This window comes from Tamandua tetradactyla, chromosome 5 (genome assembly GCF_023851605.1).
Source record: "Tamandua tetradactyla isolate mTamTet1 chromosome 5, mTamTet1.pri, whole genome shotgun sequence".
Classification (NCBI taxonomy): domain Eukaryota; kingdom Metazoa; phylum Chordata; class Mammalia; order Pilosa; family Myrmecophagidae; genus Tamandua; species Tamandua tetradactyla.
The window spans coordinates 64,674,778-64,693,541 of NC_135331.1; the positions used below are offsets into that span (position 1 = coordinate 64,674,778).

At 35.6% G+C, this 18,764-nt stretch overlaps 1 protein-coding gene across 1 annotated transcript in view; it reads right to left on the reverse strand.

Moving 5' to 3' along the window:
* The window catches only part of WDR49 (WD repeat domain 49), a 117,383-nt gene that overhangs the window by 89,352 nt on the left and 9,267 nt on the right, over positions 1-18,764 (reverse strand). Inside the window, exons 3-5 of the mRNA XM_077159374.1 lie at positions 5,361-5,801; positions 1,065-1,241; positions 40-220 (exon numbers count right to left, since the gene is read on the reverse strand). Of these exons, the coding sequence (XP_077015489.1) occupies positions 40-220; positions 1,065-1,241; positions 5,361-5,801 (799 nt within the window). The remainder of the gene's footprint in view (positions 1-39; positions 221-1,064; positions 1,242-5,360; positions 5,802-18,764) is intronic.

The window sequence follows — 18,764 nt, forward strand, 5'->3', positions numbered from 1 at the left end:
GAGTGAACTTTTTCTTTCATTACTGTTCAAATTCAGTACCTTGCCTGACCCAGTCTCTGTGATGAAGCTTGTGCCCTAATATAAGGCAACATTTGTGATGGCCAGAAAGCAGTTCTGTCCAGTTAATGGTGACAGTAGTGGTAGCAGCGCCATCTTCACAGGCACTAGCAGGCCGCTCAAACAGGGAAATCAAGGCTGCTGTGAAATAAATTGCTTGAACCTGCGACAGAATGTCATTGAAAGAAAAACAAACACAGGCAAGGTAATTTTTGTTGGAAGATTAAAATTAATATTAATATTAATAATGAATAGATAGTGAATTAATAGGATTCCTTTCAACATTATTAAAAGAATAATAATATTAACACTGAACATATTAAAAGACATACAAGGCTATGAGGATGGTAAAGCAGTTACCAAGAGCAGTTTATTGTTTTCTTTCAAGATGCATTTGTCATTAAAATTGGTAAAAATGAAAAGCTTTCACAAATACGAAAGGAAATTGTTCAAATTAAACTATTTCAGAGGTCACAGGTGTATTCTGGTTCATTCAGGAAGTTATAATTTTCTGTAGGTCTGGGTGGAATTTGACAGGAAGGCAGCAATTTCATTTCCTAGCTACCCTCTCTCATTCATTCATCCCTTTGTTACATGGTATAGGACATGCTCACTCACTGGGAGACTGGTTTTGAGAAGACTGCAGCCTTATAAATGAAAATCAGACCAATTAATACAAGAGCATTGCAAGAGAGAAATATAAACATTTCATATTAAAGTTTATTAATATTGGAATTCAATTGGTTAGGGACCCTATGGTGAAAAAGGTTGACAAAAATCTTGTTTCTAAGTGAAGAAAATGATAGTATACATACATGAGAAAACTACAGCGAGCACTGGTTTTAATAAGCAATAAGAGGAGCTGTGACCTAATCCATCTCTTCCACATCAAAAATGTTTGACTTTATAATCTATAATGTAGTTCAATGAAGAGGGCACACATTGCATTTTAATATCTATTTTGAGCTACTGTCCACAGTGATCAATGTTATGCTTTCCCCACTTACCTTTCCAGTTATGTCCCCAAAAGAAAGAATCGATTCATTGGCATCAAGAGGGTCATACCAATAATCCATGCAAAACGGGGTTCCTTTCAGACCTTGGAGTTTATATTGACAAGGAAATTCTTCCTTGGACAGCAGCTCATAGAAGCAAATCTCTTTGCTGGTGAAAGCCACAGCTATCTAAAGTTGCAGAAGAAAAAATTAAAAAGCATTTCTGATGGATTTCGTGAAACCAAAATGCAGAGTAGAAATGTGAAACTTATCACCAAGTCGGGCATTGCTTCAGGCTTAGCTCTTTCTTCCCTGGGAGGGGGTGGGCGAGCAGGTTATGGAAATACACATAATGCAGGCCATGAAGGCATTAAACACACTGTTTAGAGCTTGGGTCCCTACGCATCCTTCACATTATTACAGAAATGCAACAGGATGGCACGGCTGTACTTGATTCTAAGATCCTATTCAAGGCATTTGAATACATTTTCTCCTTATCCCCATTCCACATACCCACTAACCTCCTCCATCCTTTGGAGACTGGAAGACTAACCACATAGGAAGGTAAAGACACAGAGAGCTACAGAATTACACAGTCACAACAGAAACTTTTAAAAGCATGCTGAAATAAGCAAAGGTTTTCACAGACATCAGTTAATAAAAATCCTGTAAGTAGTTTTCCTAAGTAAGATACAAATCCCAGAAGCAACTAATGGGCAAATTAAAGGAAAGACATATGCGACAAGGATACTCATTTCATCAGTGTTATTAATAGCAAGGAAAAAAGCTAATAACCAAAATGTGCATATATCAAAAACTATTAAATTCATAAGAAGTTTTACAATAGAATTCCTTTGCTATGATTAAATTTTATAAAGCTAAAAAAGTAAAAGGTAAAAAAGAATGAAACTGACACATATACAGTATTTCTAAGAGTATTACGTGAAAAAACATGTTACTGAGATATATGTATATAGTATGATATTATTTACATATAAACTACATATCTATATACATATATAAAGATATGGAGGCAAATATAAAGAAAAAGGAATTCAAGAATATTAAAATAAACACCCCAAAACTATTAAAACTAATAAAAGTATTCAGTTAGGTTGCAGGAGAGAAGATCATTATACAAAATAACCTATTGTATTTCTATACAATAGCAATGAACAATATGAAATGAAAATACAACAGACACTCTTAGGAGAATAAAAAGACAAAGTTCAGACTGGGAAAATATATTTGTAAAGAAGCCATATGATAAATTTATATACCCAGAATATACAAACAATTCTCAAAACTGAATAATAAGAAAACAAACCCAATAGAAATGGGCAAAAAGTGGAAAAATCACTTTACCAGAGAAGATATACATATATACTAAGATATATCTTAAGAGTTAAGATATATAAGATATACTAAAAGTGATACTCAACATTCTTAGTCACTAGGGAAATGCAAATTAAAACTACAATAAGATATCAATACACACCTATTAAAATGGGCAAAGCTAAGAGAGAAAGAACTGATCACACCACGTGTTGATGAGGCTGTGCTAAATACACATAATGGAAAACTACACAGCAAGTGTTTTAAACGAACTACTGATTTACCCAACATGGATACATCTCAAACAATTATGCTAAATGGAAAGGGCCAGATGAAAATGGGATATGTACCATAGGATGCCAGTTATAGAAAACTTCATAAAATTCAAACTCATGTGTAGTGGCAGAGAGCATATCAGTGGTTGTTTGAGAAGGGATGATAAGGTATGGCAGCAGGAGGAAGGAATTACCAAAGGGTACAGGTGAACTTTTTTGAGAGTGATGAATATTTCCATTATCTTGATTGTGCTGATGGGTTTTCACAGGTCTATATATGTACCCAAATCTATCAAATTGCTCTATTTTAATATGTACAATGTATTCTGTGTCAATAATGCCTTAATAAAGCTATTTAAAAAGAAAAAAGAAGGCAACATTCTTTAAAATTCTAGGTTGAGTAAGTACAAAGGAAAAGCTAAGACTTACGTATCTGTCCTGGAAAGAAAAAACATACAGCACAAAAACATCACATAATAACAGTAATGCAACATCACATGATAATTACAGCACAGGGCAAACAAAAAACAAAAACATTACCCATACAAAACGCATTCTTTTAAACATAACACAATATATGTGTTAGCACCAGATCTCCAGCAAGAAGGAATGGGATGTGATGTCAGCAGCTACTGTGGAGGCAACAAAACTCTGAAGCACATTTTCAGACATCAAGCTCCCTCAATTTACAAGATTTTTGCACCGTTGGTTACACCCCCTCTGACCCAGGGAAAAGTGTGCCATCTCTCCTTGCCATCTCTTCATTCTTAAAGCAGGAATAATATCTACTTTATGGTGATATTGAAAGGATCAGAGCCTGCCACATAGGAAGCTAAGGGCAATGAATATTATTCTTTATGACTCCAAGCAGTAGAACATATCATCCCCACCCCCACCGCTACCCACAAATAAACTGCTACTTTGGAAAAATAGCTGATTCCAGAGTAGCATAGGAAATATACAGGATGATTCTGGATCTTCTTGTCATACAAGATAATTTCCAAGAAGCTTTCTAAGACTGTTAGGATGGTGTCAAAAAGATTCAGAAGCCAACGTGAGTAATTTCTCATCAGCTAAAGATAGGACAATTCTTGGGATGGGAAAATGACACAGTGGATTAAAACAAATCAAACATATTTAAATACATGGGTCTGTAATGATGATGATAATGATAAGAATAGTCTCTCTGTGCACTGTTCATCTTCAGATATTAGATGATATTAGAGCACCAGCTCATTATTTTGAAGACCATTAAATAAAGATTTTTAACACTTACATTGCCTTTCTTGTATAATTTGTGCCTCAAAATAATTAAATAATTACTCAAGGAGAAGTTTTTTTTATAGAGGTATTCCAGATGATGAAGGAAGAGAGGATGAGGAAATTAGAATGTCATAATCTTGTATCCCTTAATAAATTAATGGATTTAGGAATAATGAACAATAACCTCCAACATCTCAAAAAGAGAAAGAAGCAAGCATTTTAAACATCCTGATTGAAGAACACATAACAACCTATTGAAAAACCTATTTTTCAAAAAAAAAATCAAACTGGAATCTGATCAAGGCTTTAGATTTGACTACCAAATGACAGGAAATGCAGGGACAAACAGGCATGTTAGCCTCACGTACATGAAATGTCTTGACCTTGGGAAACTTTAGAGGACAAAAACCCAGTTTCTTCAGTATCAACAGCAACAACAACAAAAGTAAGAATGAAGAAGAAATGACAAAACATGCAGCTCAAGAGACTTAACTTCACAATATTCGGATCTTATCAGATCCTGATTCAAACAAATGTAAAAATTATAAGACAATCAGGGGAATATGAAAATGGTTGGACATTTGACAACATCAAGAAATTATTGCTACTTAATAAGTGTGATAATAATGAGGTTATATAACAAAGGTTTCTTTTGGAAATACTGAAATATTTACTGATGAAATGATTTGACATTTGGTATTTTAATGGGGGGGCAGGGTATAGGTGAAATAAGATTGGCCATGACTTGAAAATGGTTAAGAGTGAATATTGGATAAATCAGGTTCTTAATACTATTCTCTCTGCTTTCATAAGCATTTGAAATTTTTCATAGTAAAATTTGCCATTTTCTTAAAACGAAATGTCAACAATATGGATCCTTTAAGTTGCAACCTTCACCCACAAAATTATTTTCCTTTCTGTATGTTATTTCTCTCATAGGTATGGTTATACAAAGATATTTAACTTGAGTGCTTCCTATTAATAATAAATAATAATAATATGATAAAAGCAGTTATTTTAATAAGCAGTTAAGTTTGATTAATAATAAATCAAATAAGCAGTTCCCCTTAATTGCATCAAACTGTGCTTGCACTGTAACATCCTCTTAGCTCTGCATAAGATCCGTGATCATGCTGCAAACTGGAGAGGAGTAAAGGTCTTATCAGCTAGCAATGCAGCATGGTCACCTTTGGGACAGAGCCAAATATGTGAGTCATTATCAAAATTGACATTTAGAGACTCCCAAGGGAACACCTTGAGGATTCGATTAGCTCAATTTGCTCCACTTCCTTTTCCTTTAGGCCAAATGAGAGGCACCAAAAATAATGCAGCTTTCTGTTACTGCTGGTGTTATACTTGTATACTGATCAGGAGTCCTCTCCCCCCATTTCATCACATTTTACAAGCAGTCCTTCTATCTGTGAAGATCTTGTACCTTGTTTACATTTTCCAGAGAAACCAGACTTGTGACCCACAGGTGTTTGAGCTTGGTGGCATCTGAAGTGATGGGAAGTGTTTCTTGCAGCTTTAAATTCTCTCCCCAGATTCCCAGTAAACCTTCTTTACTGATAGTCAGGTAACGACTTGAACTCTTTAAGAAAATTACTTTTTGAAGGGTGTCCTTGTGTTTCGCTGGGAGGAATTCAAGGTCCTTCCACTGGGGAACCTCAGCTGCCCTAGCTCGTCCATCTTTCTCATAGAGTGCTAACAGTATAAATGAGGTCAGCTTGTCCCAATTAATAAAGCCATCTCGGGCCACATCCACTTTGTCAAACAGCTCTTGATATTCTTCCTTTGTGCCCCAACCAACAATGTCTGCCATTCTCTGTACAAACTCTTCTCTGGACATGGAGATGGTTTGCCTTGGCTCTGGGGACTTCAAACAAAAATAAAAAACAAATTAGACAACAGTGAAAGCATCACATGCCCAAGAGACTTGTGCTACTCCCAAAGGTGGCTTTAATCAGTTATTCATCCAGAGGCAAAGAACAGAATCTCTTTTTTTTTTTTTTTTTTTTTTTTTTGCATGTGCAGGCACCAGGAATTGAACCTGGGTCTCTGGCATGGCAGGCGAGAACTCTGCCTACCAGTAGTATATTTATATGAATCTGGGCTGGGGTGCAAGTAAAATTGGCAGGGCTAGAAGGCAACATCCTCAATTTTTATCACTCATAAACAAAATAATTCTCCAAGTAGGGCATAAAACCCAACCTTTCAAAACCATAGAGGTACCCCAGCTGGTCCCCCAGAGAGTATTGTACTCGAAGAATCCCATCATGTCCATGGTGCTTATGGTAGGCAAAATCATTTCTCCTCAGAGATGTCCACATGCTAATTCTCAGACTCTGTGGACATGTTACCTTACATGGCAAAAGAGACTGTGCTGATGTGATTAAGGAGCTTGAGATGGGGAAGAGTCTCCTGGATTATCAAGAAGTCCCAATGCTATCACAAGGGTCTTTATAAATAAAAGAGGGAGCAGGAGCGACAGAGAGAAGATGTAATGATGGAAGCGAAGGTCTGAGTGATGCAGGCTTACAAGCAGGCACCCTCTTGAAGCTATAAATAAAAGGCAAGAAAACAGATTTCTCCTTGGGGCCCCCAAAAAGAGCACAATCCTGCCAGCACCTTGATTTTAACACTGTAAGACGCATTTCAGATATTTGATCTCCAGAATTGCAAGACAGTCAATTTTAGGCTACAAGTTTTGTGATAATATGTTACAGCAGGAACAGGAAACTAATACAACAATCAACAGAAAATGGGCGAAAGCCTGAAGATGGTTTGCATAGAGGATAAAATTCTACCACAAAGAAACAATAATCCAAGGGCAAGAAGTCCACTTCTTCACATACACCACTTCTATAAATATACCATTACAAAGAATATTAAACAGTATATTTTAAGTAAGTATAGAACTTAATGGAGAAAGGCAGTTTAGTTCGGTGAGATTCATGAGGAGACAATCTAATTTTTCTAGAATTTCAGAGCCAAAGACTCAGGAAATCAGGGTTGACAGTACACATACCCCGAGGCAACATGTTGTAGAGGAAATAAAAGGTCTTTAATCAAACGTAGATTTAATCTGGGTTCCACCAGTGGTTGTGGGAACTATTGGCAAGTTACTTCATCTCTGAGGCTCAATTTCCTTATCTGTATAATGGGTGTATTAATATCATTCATAGGAAGATTGTTACAATGATTAATTGAGCTATCACATACACAAGAATTCAGTAACCAGACATTTAATAGAGGTTAATACCTGCATTTAACTAATTAGATTAACTTCATAAGAAGTAATTGGCATCTAGCCCTTTGACTTGCTCAGAAATTTCATTATTCTTATCTTTGTTCAATTATTTTCAGTCTGAAAGCTTAGATAAGTGGAAATTTTTCATTGACCTATATTTTCAGTGTAGAGAAATCTCCTCCTAAAAACATTCCATCTGAACCAAAACTGCAGTCTTTCTGATAATTAAGTTGATATTGATCTATTATTCAAACTATTATACATATGACATCTGTCAATTTTTTATATCTATATTATCATCCTATTAATAAGACAGTATTTTAAAGTAGAACCTTGGATATTTTCTTCATATGTCATAGTCATATATATTTTTTAAACTTTTTTATTATATACTATAACATACTCAAAGCAATAGCTTTCAAACCACTCTTCAACAAGTACTTACAGAACAGATCACAGAGTTTGTCATGGGCTATGTTCTAGTTTGCTAGCTGCCGAAATGCAATATACCAGAAACGGAACGGCTTTTAAAAAGGGGAATTTAATAAGTTGCTAGTTTACAGTTCTAAGGCTGAGACAATGTCCAATTAAAACAAATCTGTAGAATTGCCCAGTCTTGAACCTTGGTTCAAGAAGGCCGATGACATTCAGGGTTTCTCTCTCTTAAGTGAGAAGGCACATGGCGAACACAGACAGGGCTTCTCTCTCATCTGGAAGGGCACATGGCGAACACGGCGTCATCTACTAGCTTCCTCTCCTGGCTTCCTGTTTCATGAAGCTCCCTGGGAGGTGTTTTCCTTCCTCATCTCCAAAGGTCGCTGGCTGGTGAACTTCCTGCTTCGTGGTGCTGCAGCATTCTCTGCTCTCTCTCAATCTCTCATTCTCCTAAATGTTTCCTCTTTTATAGGACTCCAGTAACTAATAAAGACCCACCCAAATGGGTGGAGACACATCTCCCCTAATCCAGGTTAACAACCACTCTTGATTGGGAGACATCTCCAGGGAGATGATCTAATTACATACAGTATTGAATAGGGATTATTCTGCCTCTACGAAATGGGATTTTGATTAAAACATGACTTTTCTAGGGTAATACATCCTTTCAAACCAGTACAGGCTACTATACGATCCTCTCAGATATTTCCTTCTAGCTACTCCAAAATATAGGAGGCTGGAAGGCTTAAATATTTTTATGGTCACAATCGACATTTTTTCCTTCATTTTCATGAAAAATAGCATATATCAAAAAAGCTATAAATTTCAAAGCACAGCACCACAATTATTTGTAGAACATATTTCAGACTTTGACATGGGTTACAATTCCATAATTTTAGGTTTTTACTTCTAGTTGTTCTAAGATACTAGAGACTAAAAGAGATATCAATTTTAATGATTCAGCATTCATATTCATTTGTTAAATCCTATCTTCAATGTATGACTCCACCATCACCTTTGATCTCTCCATCCCTCTCTTTAGGGGTGTCTGGGCTATGGCAATTCTACGTTTTTCATATTGGAAGGGCCTGTCACTAATATGGAGTAGGGAGATGGAACTATCTGATGTTCTAGAGAGGCTTGGCCCCTCCAGGTTTTAGGATTTATCTGAATCAGGGACCCATCTGGAGGTTGTAGGTTTCTGGAAAGTTACTGTAGTGCATGGAACCCTTGTGGAATCTTATATGTTGCCCTAGGTGTTCTTTAGGATTGGCTGGAATGGTCCTGGTTGGGGGTTGGCAGATTATGATAGGTAGCAGTGTCTACCTGAAGCTTGTGTAAGCATGACCTCCAGAGTAGCCTCTTGTCTCTGAACTCTCTCAGCCACTGATACCTTATTTGTTACCCTTCTTTTCCTCCTTTTGGTCAGGATGGAATTGTTGATCCCATGGTGCCAGGGCAGGATTCATCCCATATATTTCTATTTTTAAGAACAAGAAATTTTCTAACAAATATAAAGAAGGTATTTTTTCTTCTACATCCAAGAACACAGGATTGCAAACAGATCTTAAATAACAAAAATTTTTCTTCAAAGTAACAAACAATCAACTACAAAGAGTTTTTTCAGCATATCAATAATGCCAATATACACCAGCAGAATCCACCCGATTCATAGAACTTGACAGACAAGTGCAATGATACCTGACAGTTCCATTTCATATTGATCATCCATTACCTTTTCTTGATTTATATTTAAAAACAAAACACTGTTTTTGCCATATCATCTATTAAAATACGCTAGTCTTGCCTTTACTAAAAAATCCTCGCTCAATTCTAGAAGTATTGTGCCTTGATCAATATGTGGCTTATGTTTATAAATTCTGTTACATGCCAGCTTGCATAAATTAGTTATACACACAAAGTACATGATCTAGTATACAAACTTTTACCACACAACTAATTCTTTGTATCAATGTTTCCCACTTACTCTCTGGAACTAAGAATAGTTCATTTGTTCCATCCTACTATACACATCACACCCAGTGGTAAGGAGATTGTGTACAGCTGGAGCTCTAAGCCTCAGCCTCAGTTAAATCACTTCTAAATGGGAATAATATCTAACTACTAGTTATCAGAATTCATTGATAATTTAATGTGTAAATGGTACATTTCTATTCATAAATGCTAATTCCCTGGGTAAGGATTTAAAGACAAGAAGGACTAGTAAAGAAATCAACAGGCAATGACTGTCTTCTGAGGGCTTAGCCCAATTCACCTGCACGTGTTGCATGGGGGAGAGGGGGCGTGCTTTGGAGGTATACATAATTATCAATTTTAGTAAATTGATCTTACCTATCTTGGATGGCTAGTTGCTAATTCAATAGTTTTGTGTTTTAGAAACTTCTCAGAGAGAGAGTCAGAAGAATGCGTGTAGGGTAATCTTCCTACAGGATTATCTGATTCCCCTCAGTTTCTATGATCATAGCTATTGTGGCAGAAAATCCTCAGCTTAAATGAGACAGTAGCTGTAACACTATTTCAGCTATTCTTCATCAGAGGCACACACAGAAAACTGTCTGGAGACTGCTAAAAGGAAAGTTGACCTATTTCCAGACTCCAAGACTGTTGCATATAGACAAGGCCCACATGACATCAAGGGAATGATAACTCTGTCTTGGCCTGAGCCACTTTCGGACCCCACTTTGGGGATATTAGTTGGACCTGAAGTCTCCATGCTGGATTTCTAAGTAGACGGTAACTCCACAGAAAGGAAGTTAAGATAATTCTTCAATCTAAAAGTGAACTTTCATATACCATGATGTACTTGTTACAAACTCAGTCTATTTTAGATTTAGCACTAAATTCCCAAATTATTTATGTTTGAGCCATCTTTGGAGAGATAGACAGACACACAGACAGACAGATATTTTAGTTAATAATAACTTAGTTAGCATCTGAAGTTTATGCCTGATTTTGCCACATAAAATCTGTGTGACCTTAATTCTCGTTATAACCTCTCTCAGGGGTTATGTGAGACCCAGTAAAAGAATTCGTATAAAATGCCATCTGTACATTAAATGACTCTATCCACATATTAGTTAATTCCTGTTGAGGACACAGTCTCATCAAGCTAAATTTACAAGTATATATTTAGTGTCAATAGGGAAATATCAGGAAGTTTGATTTCATTGTAAAATATAGAGCATGAAACAATTAATTCTCAATTACTTCCACTGAAATTTTAATTACTATTTTAATAAAACCTTTGACCCAATGGACAAACTGTCCCAATATGAATATAGGCCTTCCACATAAAAGCCATCCAATATTGTTTTTTTTTTTAAGGTGTGTCCTTTTATTCCTGCTAGTCAAGATTTTTGCCTAGACTTTTTGAAGTAAAAATCAGTCACACTGTCTTTCCTAGATCTGCTCTTATATAATAAAGGTGAGAAATGCATAGGCCATTAGGAAACAAAGCCTCGTTAGAACCTTCCTTAAAAAAGGTTTGTAAATGTATTTTGTTATTTCTATTTGAACTGTTGGTTAAGAAAATAATCAATTCTTGCCTTCAACTGTTTTAGCAAGAATCAGAAAGCTAATATACTTAGAATGTCTGGTTGATTATCCCATACACAACTTTAGGCTTTCATAAAATCTTTGTGTTCCTGAATCCCATACAAAGAATATTCTAAAAACCATTTCCTTTTGCCTAGAAAGCCTTTTTCTGCAATACAGTTTTAGTGAGCACCTTTTTTTTAAAAAAAAGTATGAGCTCTGTAAAATTTCCTTCAGCCTCTCAACTTTGTCATATTCAGATTTCACTGTAATTTATATGAAAATGCAGAACTAAAGCTAAATTGAAAAATTCCTAAAATATACCCTCTGTAAGAAAGCTGACAGCTTTTCAGTCATTAAGAAGAGGTAGAATGGGCTTTCTATTGGCAAAATATGTGTGCCAACACACTTTAAAAATTATCTATTTTTGTACATAACAACCACATTTATTATGAAAAACAAAATACAGATAAGTCAAAATTAAAATTCTTCCTAATATCAACCTTTCAGACTTTTTTTTCAAGGCAGAAATAAATATAACTGTATTATTTACTACATGCTGCCACAACATACATCTTTTGCATGCTGTTTTTTTCCATTTCACTTCATACCATGAAGATATGCCTATTACATTACATAATGGCTAAACAATATTCTCTGCAGAGTATATACAATTGTTCATAATCCCCTATTATTAAAAATTTCAACGATTCCCAAAGATTTGCTGCTTTATATAAACAACCCTGTGACAAATATCCCTTCACATACATCTTTGCTCATTTGTCCAATTACTTCCTGTGAGAAATTTCCTGGAAGCAGAATTGCAAACTCTTAAAGTTTTAAAACATATTTTGTCAACTCCATCCTCTGGAAGGTTGTACCAATTTATTTCCCATCAGCCAAAGTAGGAGAATGCCCATAACTCAGACTCTCATCAAGCTGGGTACTCTCTTTCTTCTCAAGACTTACCAATTGCTTGCTAAGAAATCATTTTAGCATGCATAGACATCTACATATTTTTTCCTGGAAAAAAAAAAAAAGACAGTGTATTCCTCACAGCAGACATTTAATTCCTTCTTTTAAAATCTGCCAACCCTTAGAAGTGTTTATGATGTTTTCTCCCCTCTTTCATGTAGCTGTATTTAAGAATGAAACAAGGGAAGAAAAGCTTTCTTCTTTTCTCCTATTCTGTAAATAAGGACTCCTTTTCCCTCACATGAATACATGCCCTACTTTAAGCTATGGCGAGAACCTAATCTGACCTGATCAGAAATTCAGGAATTGTCTCCTGTCAAAGCCTGGCATTGGTTTAGACTGCCACTGGCCCAGGTTCACTGCCCTCATCCATTGGCAAGTATTTGCTTCAGGTCCTAGAGATTAATGTCAAATGGTGAATTTAAGTCACATGCAGAAATATTTTCATCCATCTGTTTATCTATCTGTTCACTAATAAATGGCCTGAGACAGGTGCTAGGTTTATATATTCATCCATTCCATAAATGTTTATTAAGTGCCTGCTCCATGCCAAATAGAGTTGTAAGCACTCAGCATCACCTTTGAACAAAACAGACGAGATCTTTGTTCTTCAATTACTCACACTTTGTTGGGGAGACTAGATGTGTTGGTCACAACAAATGACGCACAGTCCTAGGTGACTAAAAGCATCACACTAATAATTATTTTTCCTAATTCTAAACTGAATCAAGTCTTTTGACATATCTAAACATGTCATGAACAGAAATTTTGTTGGACCAGGCTTCTTGCTTTGAAAAGCCTTCTATTTGCTTTTACCTCAGATCATTAGAATTCTTCAGTGCTTTTTCTTCCCTACCTGAAAAATAGTTTCTAAAAGGATCTCAGAATCTTGTTTTCTCCAGAACCTGCTAGTTTTATCAAGCACTACACCCAAAATAATACTTCTTCTGTCAAATATTCAGCATGATTTTTGGGTAATGTGCTGTGACAGATGAATGAGTATACACTATAAAAATTCATCCTTTCCCCCTATCTCTATAATTAAATTTAAAATTAACATGCTGCTTTCTCATGCTTCATTCTGTTGTACTTGCCTCAATTTCCCTTGGTTACAAAGTATATTGGTTATGAATATGTATAAGGGCTTGCTGTCAAACCCTGTGAATATCTTCTGGAGCAGAAGATTAGATATGCTATTTCAAAACAGATGCCTCAGTCTATTTCACCACTGCAATTTTCACCTACCAATGAACATTCATGAGAGATTGAACACCAGAAGAGGCTAGTCTGCTAGCCAAGGTTCATATCGCTCCTTTTTTTCCCTGCTTCATTGGATTTCATTGGATGTCAGTTGCTCAAAAGGTCACCAATTTGAATGGAATTGGTAAGTTTTGTGAATAGCCAGGACACAGAACTGAAATCCTTATACTGAATTTAAGTTGGGAGCCAAACTCTCCCGAACCAAAAATTCAACGGTTAAATTTCTTACCCAGCTAGTTGAATTAGAAGTGAATTGGAGCTGTAGGAGAGAAGAAAATATATTAACCTTCTTCTTTTATATAAAAAATCATAAACTCCGAGAATGTAATTATCCATATCATTTTCCCTCATGTCTCCAATTCTCTGCTATAAACCTAAGAAGATGTTTATTACTGCCTTCAGTTTTGCCTAAGCTAGAAATTTGGGCCCAAGACTGACCAACAAGATGAACTTAATTGGCCTTTCTTTGGAAATCTCATTATAATATAGATAAAAATATACTTTAAAAATTGCTGTTGTCTCTTCATTGGAAATCAAAAGATTGAGCAGGAAAATGTCATCTATCTATTGGTCACAGATTAATGGCATGTTAGAGCTAGAAGGAAGTTTAGAGAATTTAAAGAAAACCCTTTATTTTAAAAAAAGAAACAGAGGCCCAGAGAGTTAAATGCCTTCTCTGAGGTCACATAGTTCACTCTTGGTAAAGATAAGCCTGGAACCAAGGATTTTATATTTTTAAATCTCTTTTTACCACACCACAAATACATTTACTTCAACCAAGCCTGATTCTCCCTAGGATAACACATTCATCAACAAACCTAAAAAATATGAGATTGGCATATGGATACCCAAATGATCTTGTATGTTATGATAAAAACTATTTATTTAAAATCTTAACTCTTTATAATGATATATTAATATTTAACAAATGAACTTTGAATGAATAAAGTAAACCAGAAATTATTGAAAAATCAGAAAAGACCAATGCTAATTCAGATTCTAGGGGAAATCCCTCATCATATTGTCAAATCCTTCCTACTCTTGCATCTATCTCAAACCAATGATCCAATATTTGGACTAATCTCTGACCATTATCCATTCCTTTGATCTACCATACCAAGTATCTGGCAAAACACTTGCACTGGAAAAGATCTTCTTCATGTCATACCTAGGAAGCTAAATACTGATGGACAAAATCAGCAAATCAGCAGAACCATGCCACTGCGGTAAAATATGTGATCCCCAACCTCCAAAGATCTCTCTATACTGCCAGGAGCCCTTCCATATTTCCTTGCTGTGAGTTCATTCTTATTCTTTACTTTCTTCAAACTCCTGCCTCATCATTAACTCGTCCGTTCCTAATAGAGAAAGCTGACTACTAATTCACAGAAAAAAAAAAAAAGGAGAAGGAAGAGGACAAGGGGGAGGAGACACAAATCAGATGGGAATTTCCTCAACTTTCCACCACCTTCACTATAGAGTGACATATATCAACATCATCTTCTCCCTTCCTATGACCACAGAATTTCTCCTGTATTCTGGATCTGTCCTTCTGCCACCACCTCAGAGAATGTCTTCCATCATCATCCTCTTGTTCTCTATTGGTACCTTTTCAGCAGCATTTAAATATAATCAAGTCACATGAACTGTTAGAGATAGTCCCTTAATATTACCACCTGCTTTTAGCAACTTTCATGTACTATGTTGAATTATATACCCCAGAAAAACATGCTCTTTCTCTTATTCCATTCCTGTGAGTGTGAACCCATTAAAAATAAGACCTTTTGGAGATGGTATTTTAGTGAGGGTATGGTCAACCAAATCAAATTGGGCTTTAACAAGGATGGCTGGGGTCCTTTATAAGCAGAATGAAATTCAGACGTAGAGAAAGAAAGCTTTGGGATGAAACCGGAAGTCAACAGAATCTGGAGGAGAAAGCAGTGACACCATCATGTGCATTACATGTGACAGAAAAGCCAAGGACCCAAGGAAAGCTGGTAGCCATCCACAAACACCACAATATTCAGGGAAAAAGACTCCTCCTCACCTCAAAACTGTAAGCCAATAAATTCCCATTGTTTAAGCCAAATCATTTTATGGCATTTGTAATTGCAGCTGGAAAACTAAGACACACCCCATCCTTCCTATCTCTTTCAAGTAGCCAACTTGAAAGAATCTTGTTCACACATTGCCTCAATTTTTTTTACCTCCAACTTAATTTACTGTAATTTAGCTGCTTTCCCTTCTCTTTCAATGAAGCTGCACTTACCAAGAAGACTAAAAACCTTGTGGCTAAACATTTAATGGATTCTTTCCAGTTCTTCCAGTGAAAAAAACAGTAGGAGACAGATCAAAGGTGATGGTGGAGTTACACAGAGAAGGTAAGGTTTAACAAATGAATATAATTGTGCAATCATTATATTGATATTCTTTTAGTCTCCAGTACCTTAGAGCAGCTAAAGTACAAAAGCTGAAATTGTGGAATTGTAACCCATATGAAACTCTGAAATCTGTTCTACAACTAACTGCTGTGGTGTACTTTGAAATTTATTGCTTTTTTGTATATATATATTTTTCACAAAAAAAAAAAGAGAGAAGGAAGAGTATAACAGAGAAGATAGGATTGAACAAATGAGTAGGACTGCTGAATCCTTATACTGATATTTCTTTTGGTCTCCAGTGTCTTGGAATACCTAGAAGAAAAAACAATAAATAGTGGAACTGTAATACATACCAAACTTTAAAATCTATTCTATAACTATTTGTTTAAATGACTTGGAAATTTATTGCTTTCTTGTATATATGTTATATCTCACAATGTAAAGAAAACCCAATCAAACAAAAAAGGGGTGGTGATTTTGGTAACAAAGGACTATAGCTCTCAGTTTTAAGAACAGGGTTAAAACCAAAGGAAGAACAATTTTCAACTGACTCCTCAGTGATCTCTCTTCATTTTTACCTGGTAAGTAGGTAAGAGTTCAATAAATATTTGTTGGTTAAGAAAAAAAAGAACAAGGGTCAAGTTGCTCTGGAGGAGAGAAGAAGAATTTGGTATTTGTTTTCATTGATATGGTTTATTGTTTGATTAAACAGAGGGGAGAGGCGGAACATGGCATGTGCTAAAGTGATAGGGATTGAGATGGCAACTGCATGGAGGGAATGCAGAGGTGACTAAATTTGCATAAATTTAGGAAGGGTTCTGGATATCCAGTAACAAGGGCACAGGACATCTGAACCAATATTTCTACATCTCCAAGTTTTGAAGACCCCAGCCCATGAGATATAAATTACTTTTATTTAAATATACCTCTCTGCAGAATTTACCATTCTTCTTAGAATGCCTGCTTTCTTGGCTTCTGTAACTGCTGCGTTTCTTGGTTTTTCCCTTGACATTTATTTTACATTACTTTTCAGTCCCCTTTATGGACACCGCTTTTTCTGCATGTCCCTTAAAAGTTGGTTTTCCTTAGCTTTCTGCCCCATGACCTCTTCTCTTCTTACTTCACATACCCTACCAGTTCATATAAACCTATCTTAAGGTCTCTACCTTAGTCTAATTGCTGAAGATGCTCAATGGATGCCTTTATCTAGTTTCCCTTTGGCGCACCAGACATTTATGTCCAATTGCCTACTAGATATCCCAACCTAGATAATCTATTCTAGGCAACTCAAATCAAAATATTTAAACCTCCATTTATCTTTCTTGAAAAAAATGTGGAGGCAAAACAGAAGCCTATAAGTCCATGCACAGAGCAGTGGTTGAATATACTATGGTACATTCAAACAACTGAGGATAAATCAGCTATAAAAATGAATGAAGAAATGCTCCCTTAACTGACATGGAAATAGAGTGATAAGGGAATAAAAGTAGTGTGCAAGAAAGAATAAAAGTATGCCACCTTCTATGTGAGAAATATGAGGAAGTTAAAAAACACACAAATACACATGTGTAATATGTATTTCAAAAAGAAAACCACAATAAAGAAAATTCAGAAAATGGAAATGGTTATTTGGATGGAGTAGAGCAAGGAATGAGGTTAAAAGAATAGGGATGGAGTAAACCTTTTCTGTGTATACTTTTCCATGCAGTTTTGACTTTTGAACAGTCAACAACGAAATTAAATAAGGGTCTTTAAAAAGTAACTAAAATTTAATACATACTAGCCTAACTGTTTAACCAGCTGGTAACAAAACCACACAATTAAAGGAATTAATTCCAGTAACTTTTAAACACAGCTTTCTGACCATGTACCCTTAGTAAAATAAAATAAAAGGATAAGAAAACTGCAAAGAAATTTTGCATCTGACTTTTTTCTTTAGAGTTGTATTGGTGTAGTAAATATAAAACTATTTTGTATTTATTTTAGAATATGCCATATGAGTAAATATATTGATGTAGTTAAGGAGAATGACAGTAACAGATAATAATACATTAAAGAAAATAAATGAATCCCCCAGCCTGTACTAACACTTGAGAGGAGAGAGAAAACAATTAAGTGTGTGAGAGGGAGAGAGATAGAGATTGAGATGGAGATAGAGATAGAGACAGAGATACAGAGAGAAAGTGAGAGAGAGAGGTGAGTGATAAAGAGGTGTGTGTGAGTGAGGAAGAAGAAGCCTCTTTCTTACAGAGGCCACCAATAATAAAGGATCATCATTTTCCACCCTTGGATATAATAATTGTTTCAGTCAAAGATCATCAATCAATGCTCAAACCAATGGGTGAAAGTTTGTTGACCAATAGTCATGAAATAGTATCAAAGTGTCAGCCCACAGGTACCTTTACAATGGTGGAGAACTCAAGCAAACCTAATTCTGTCAAGGGATCCAACTTATAGCATCACCAATAATGGGGCAAAAAATGACATTATGTCCCTTCTGATGTCATACAAGAAGGACATAGCATCTCTTACTCTGGTCAAAAATGGTAAACCTGAATCTAAGAAAGAAGAAGCAAGCAGAAAACCCACACTGTGGAATATTTTAAATAACTGACGTAGACTTTTAAATAATGCCCATGCCATGAAAGATAAGAAAAGATGGAGGAATTTTTCTGATTAAAGGAAATGAAAGACAAATCAAAGACAATGTGTGACCATAGTTTGGGTCTTTTTTTTTTTTTTAAAGAAAAAAGCTATAAAATACATTTTGGGACAAATGGGGACATTTTAACATGGACCTTTTTATTAGATAATACATTGTGTCATAGACAAAGTTAAATTTCTTGGTGTGACAATGGCAATATGGTTATAAAAGACCATACCCTGTTCCTAGGAGGTATTTGTTGAGCTATTCAGAGGTGAAATACCATGAAACTTGCAACTAACTTTAAAGTAATTGAGATACCTACCCATGCAAAAAAAA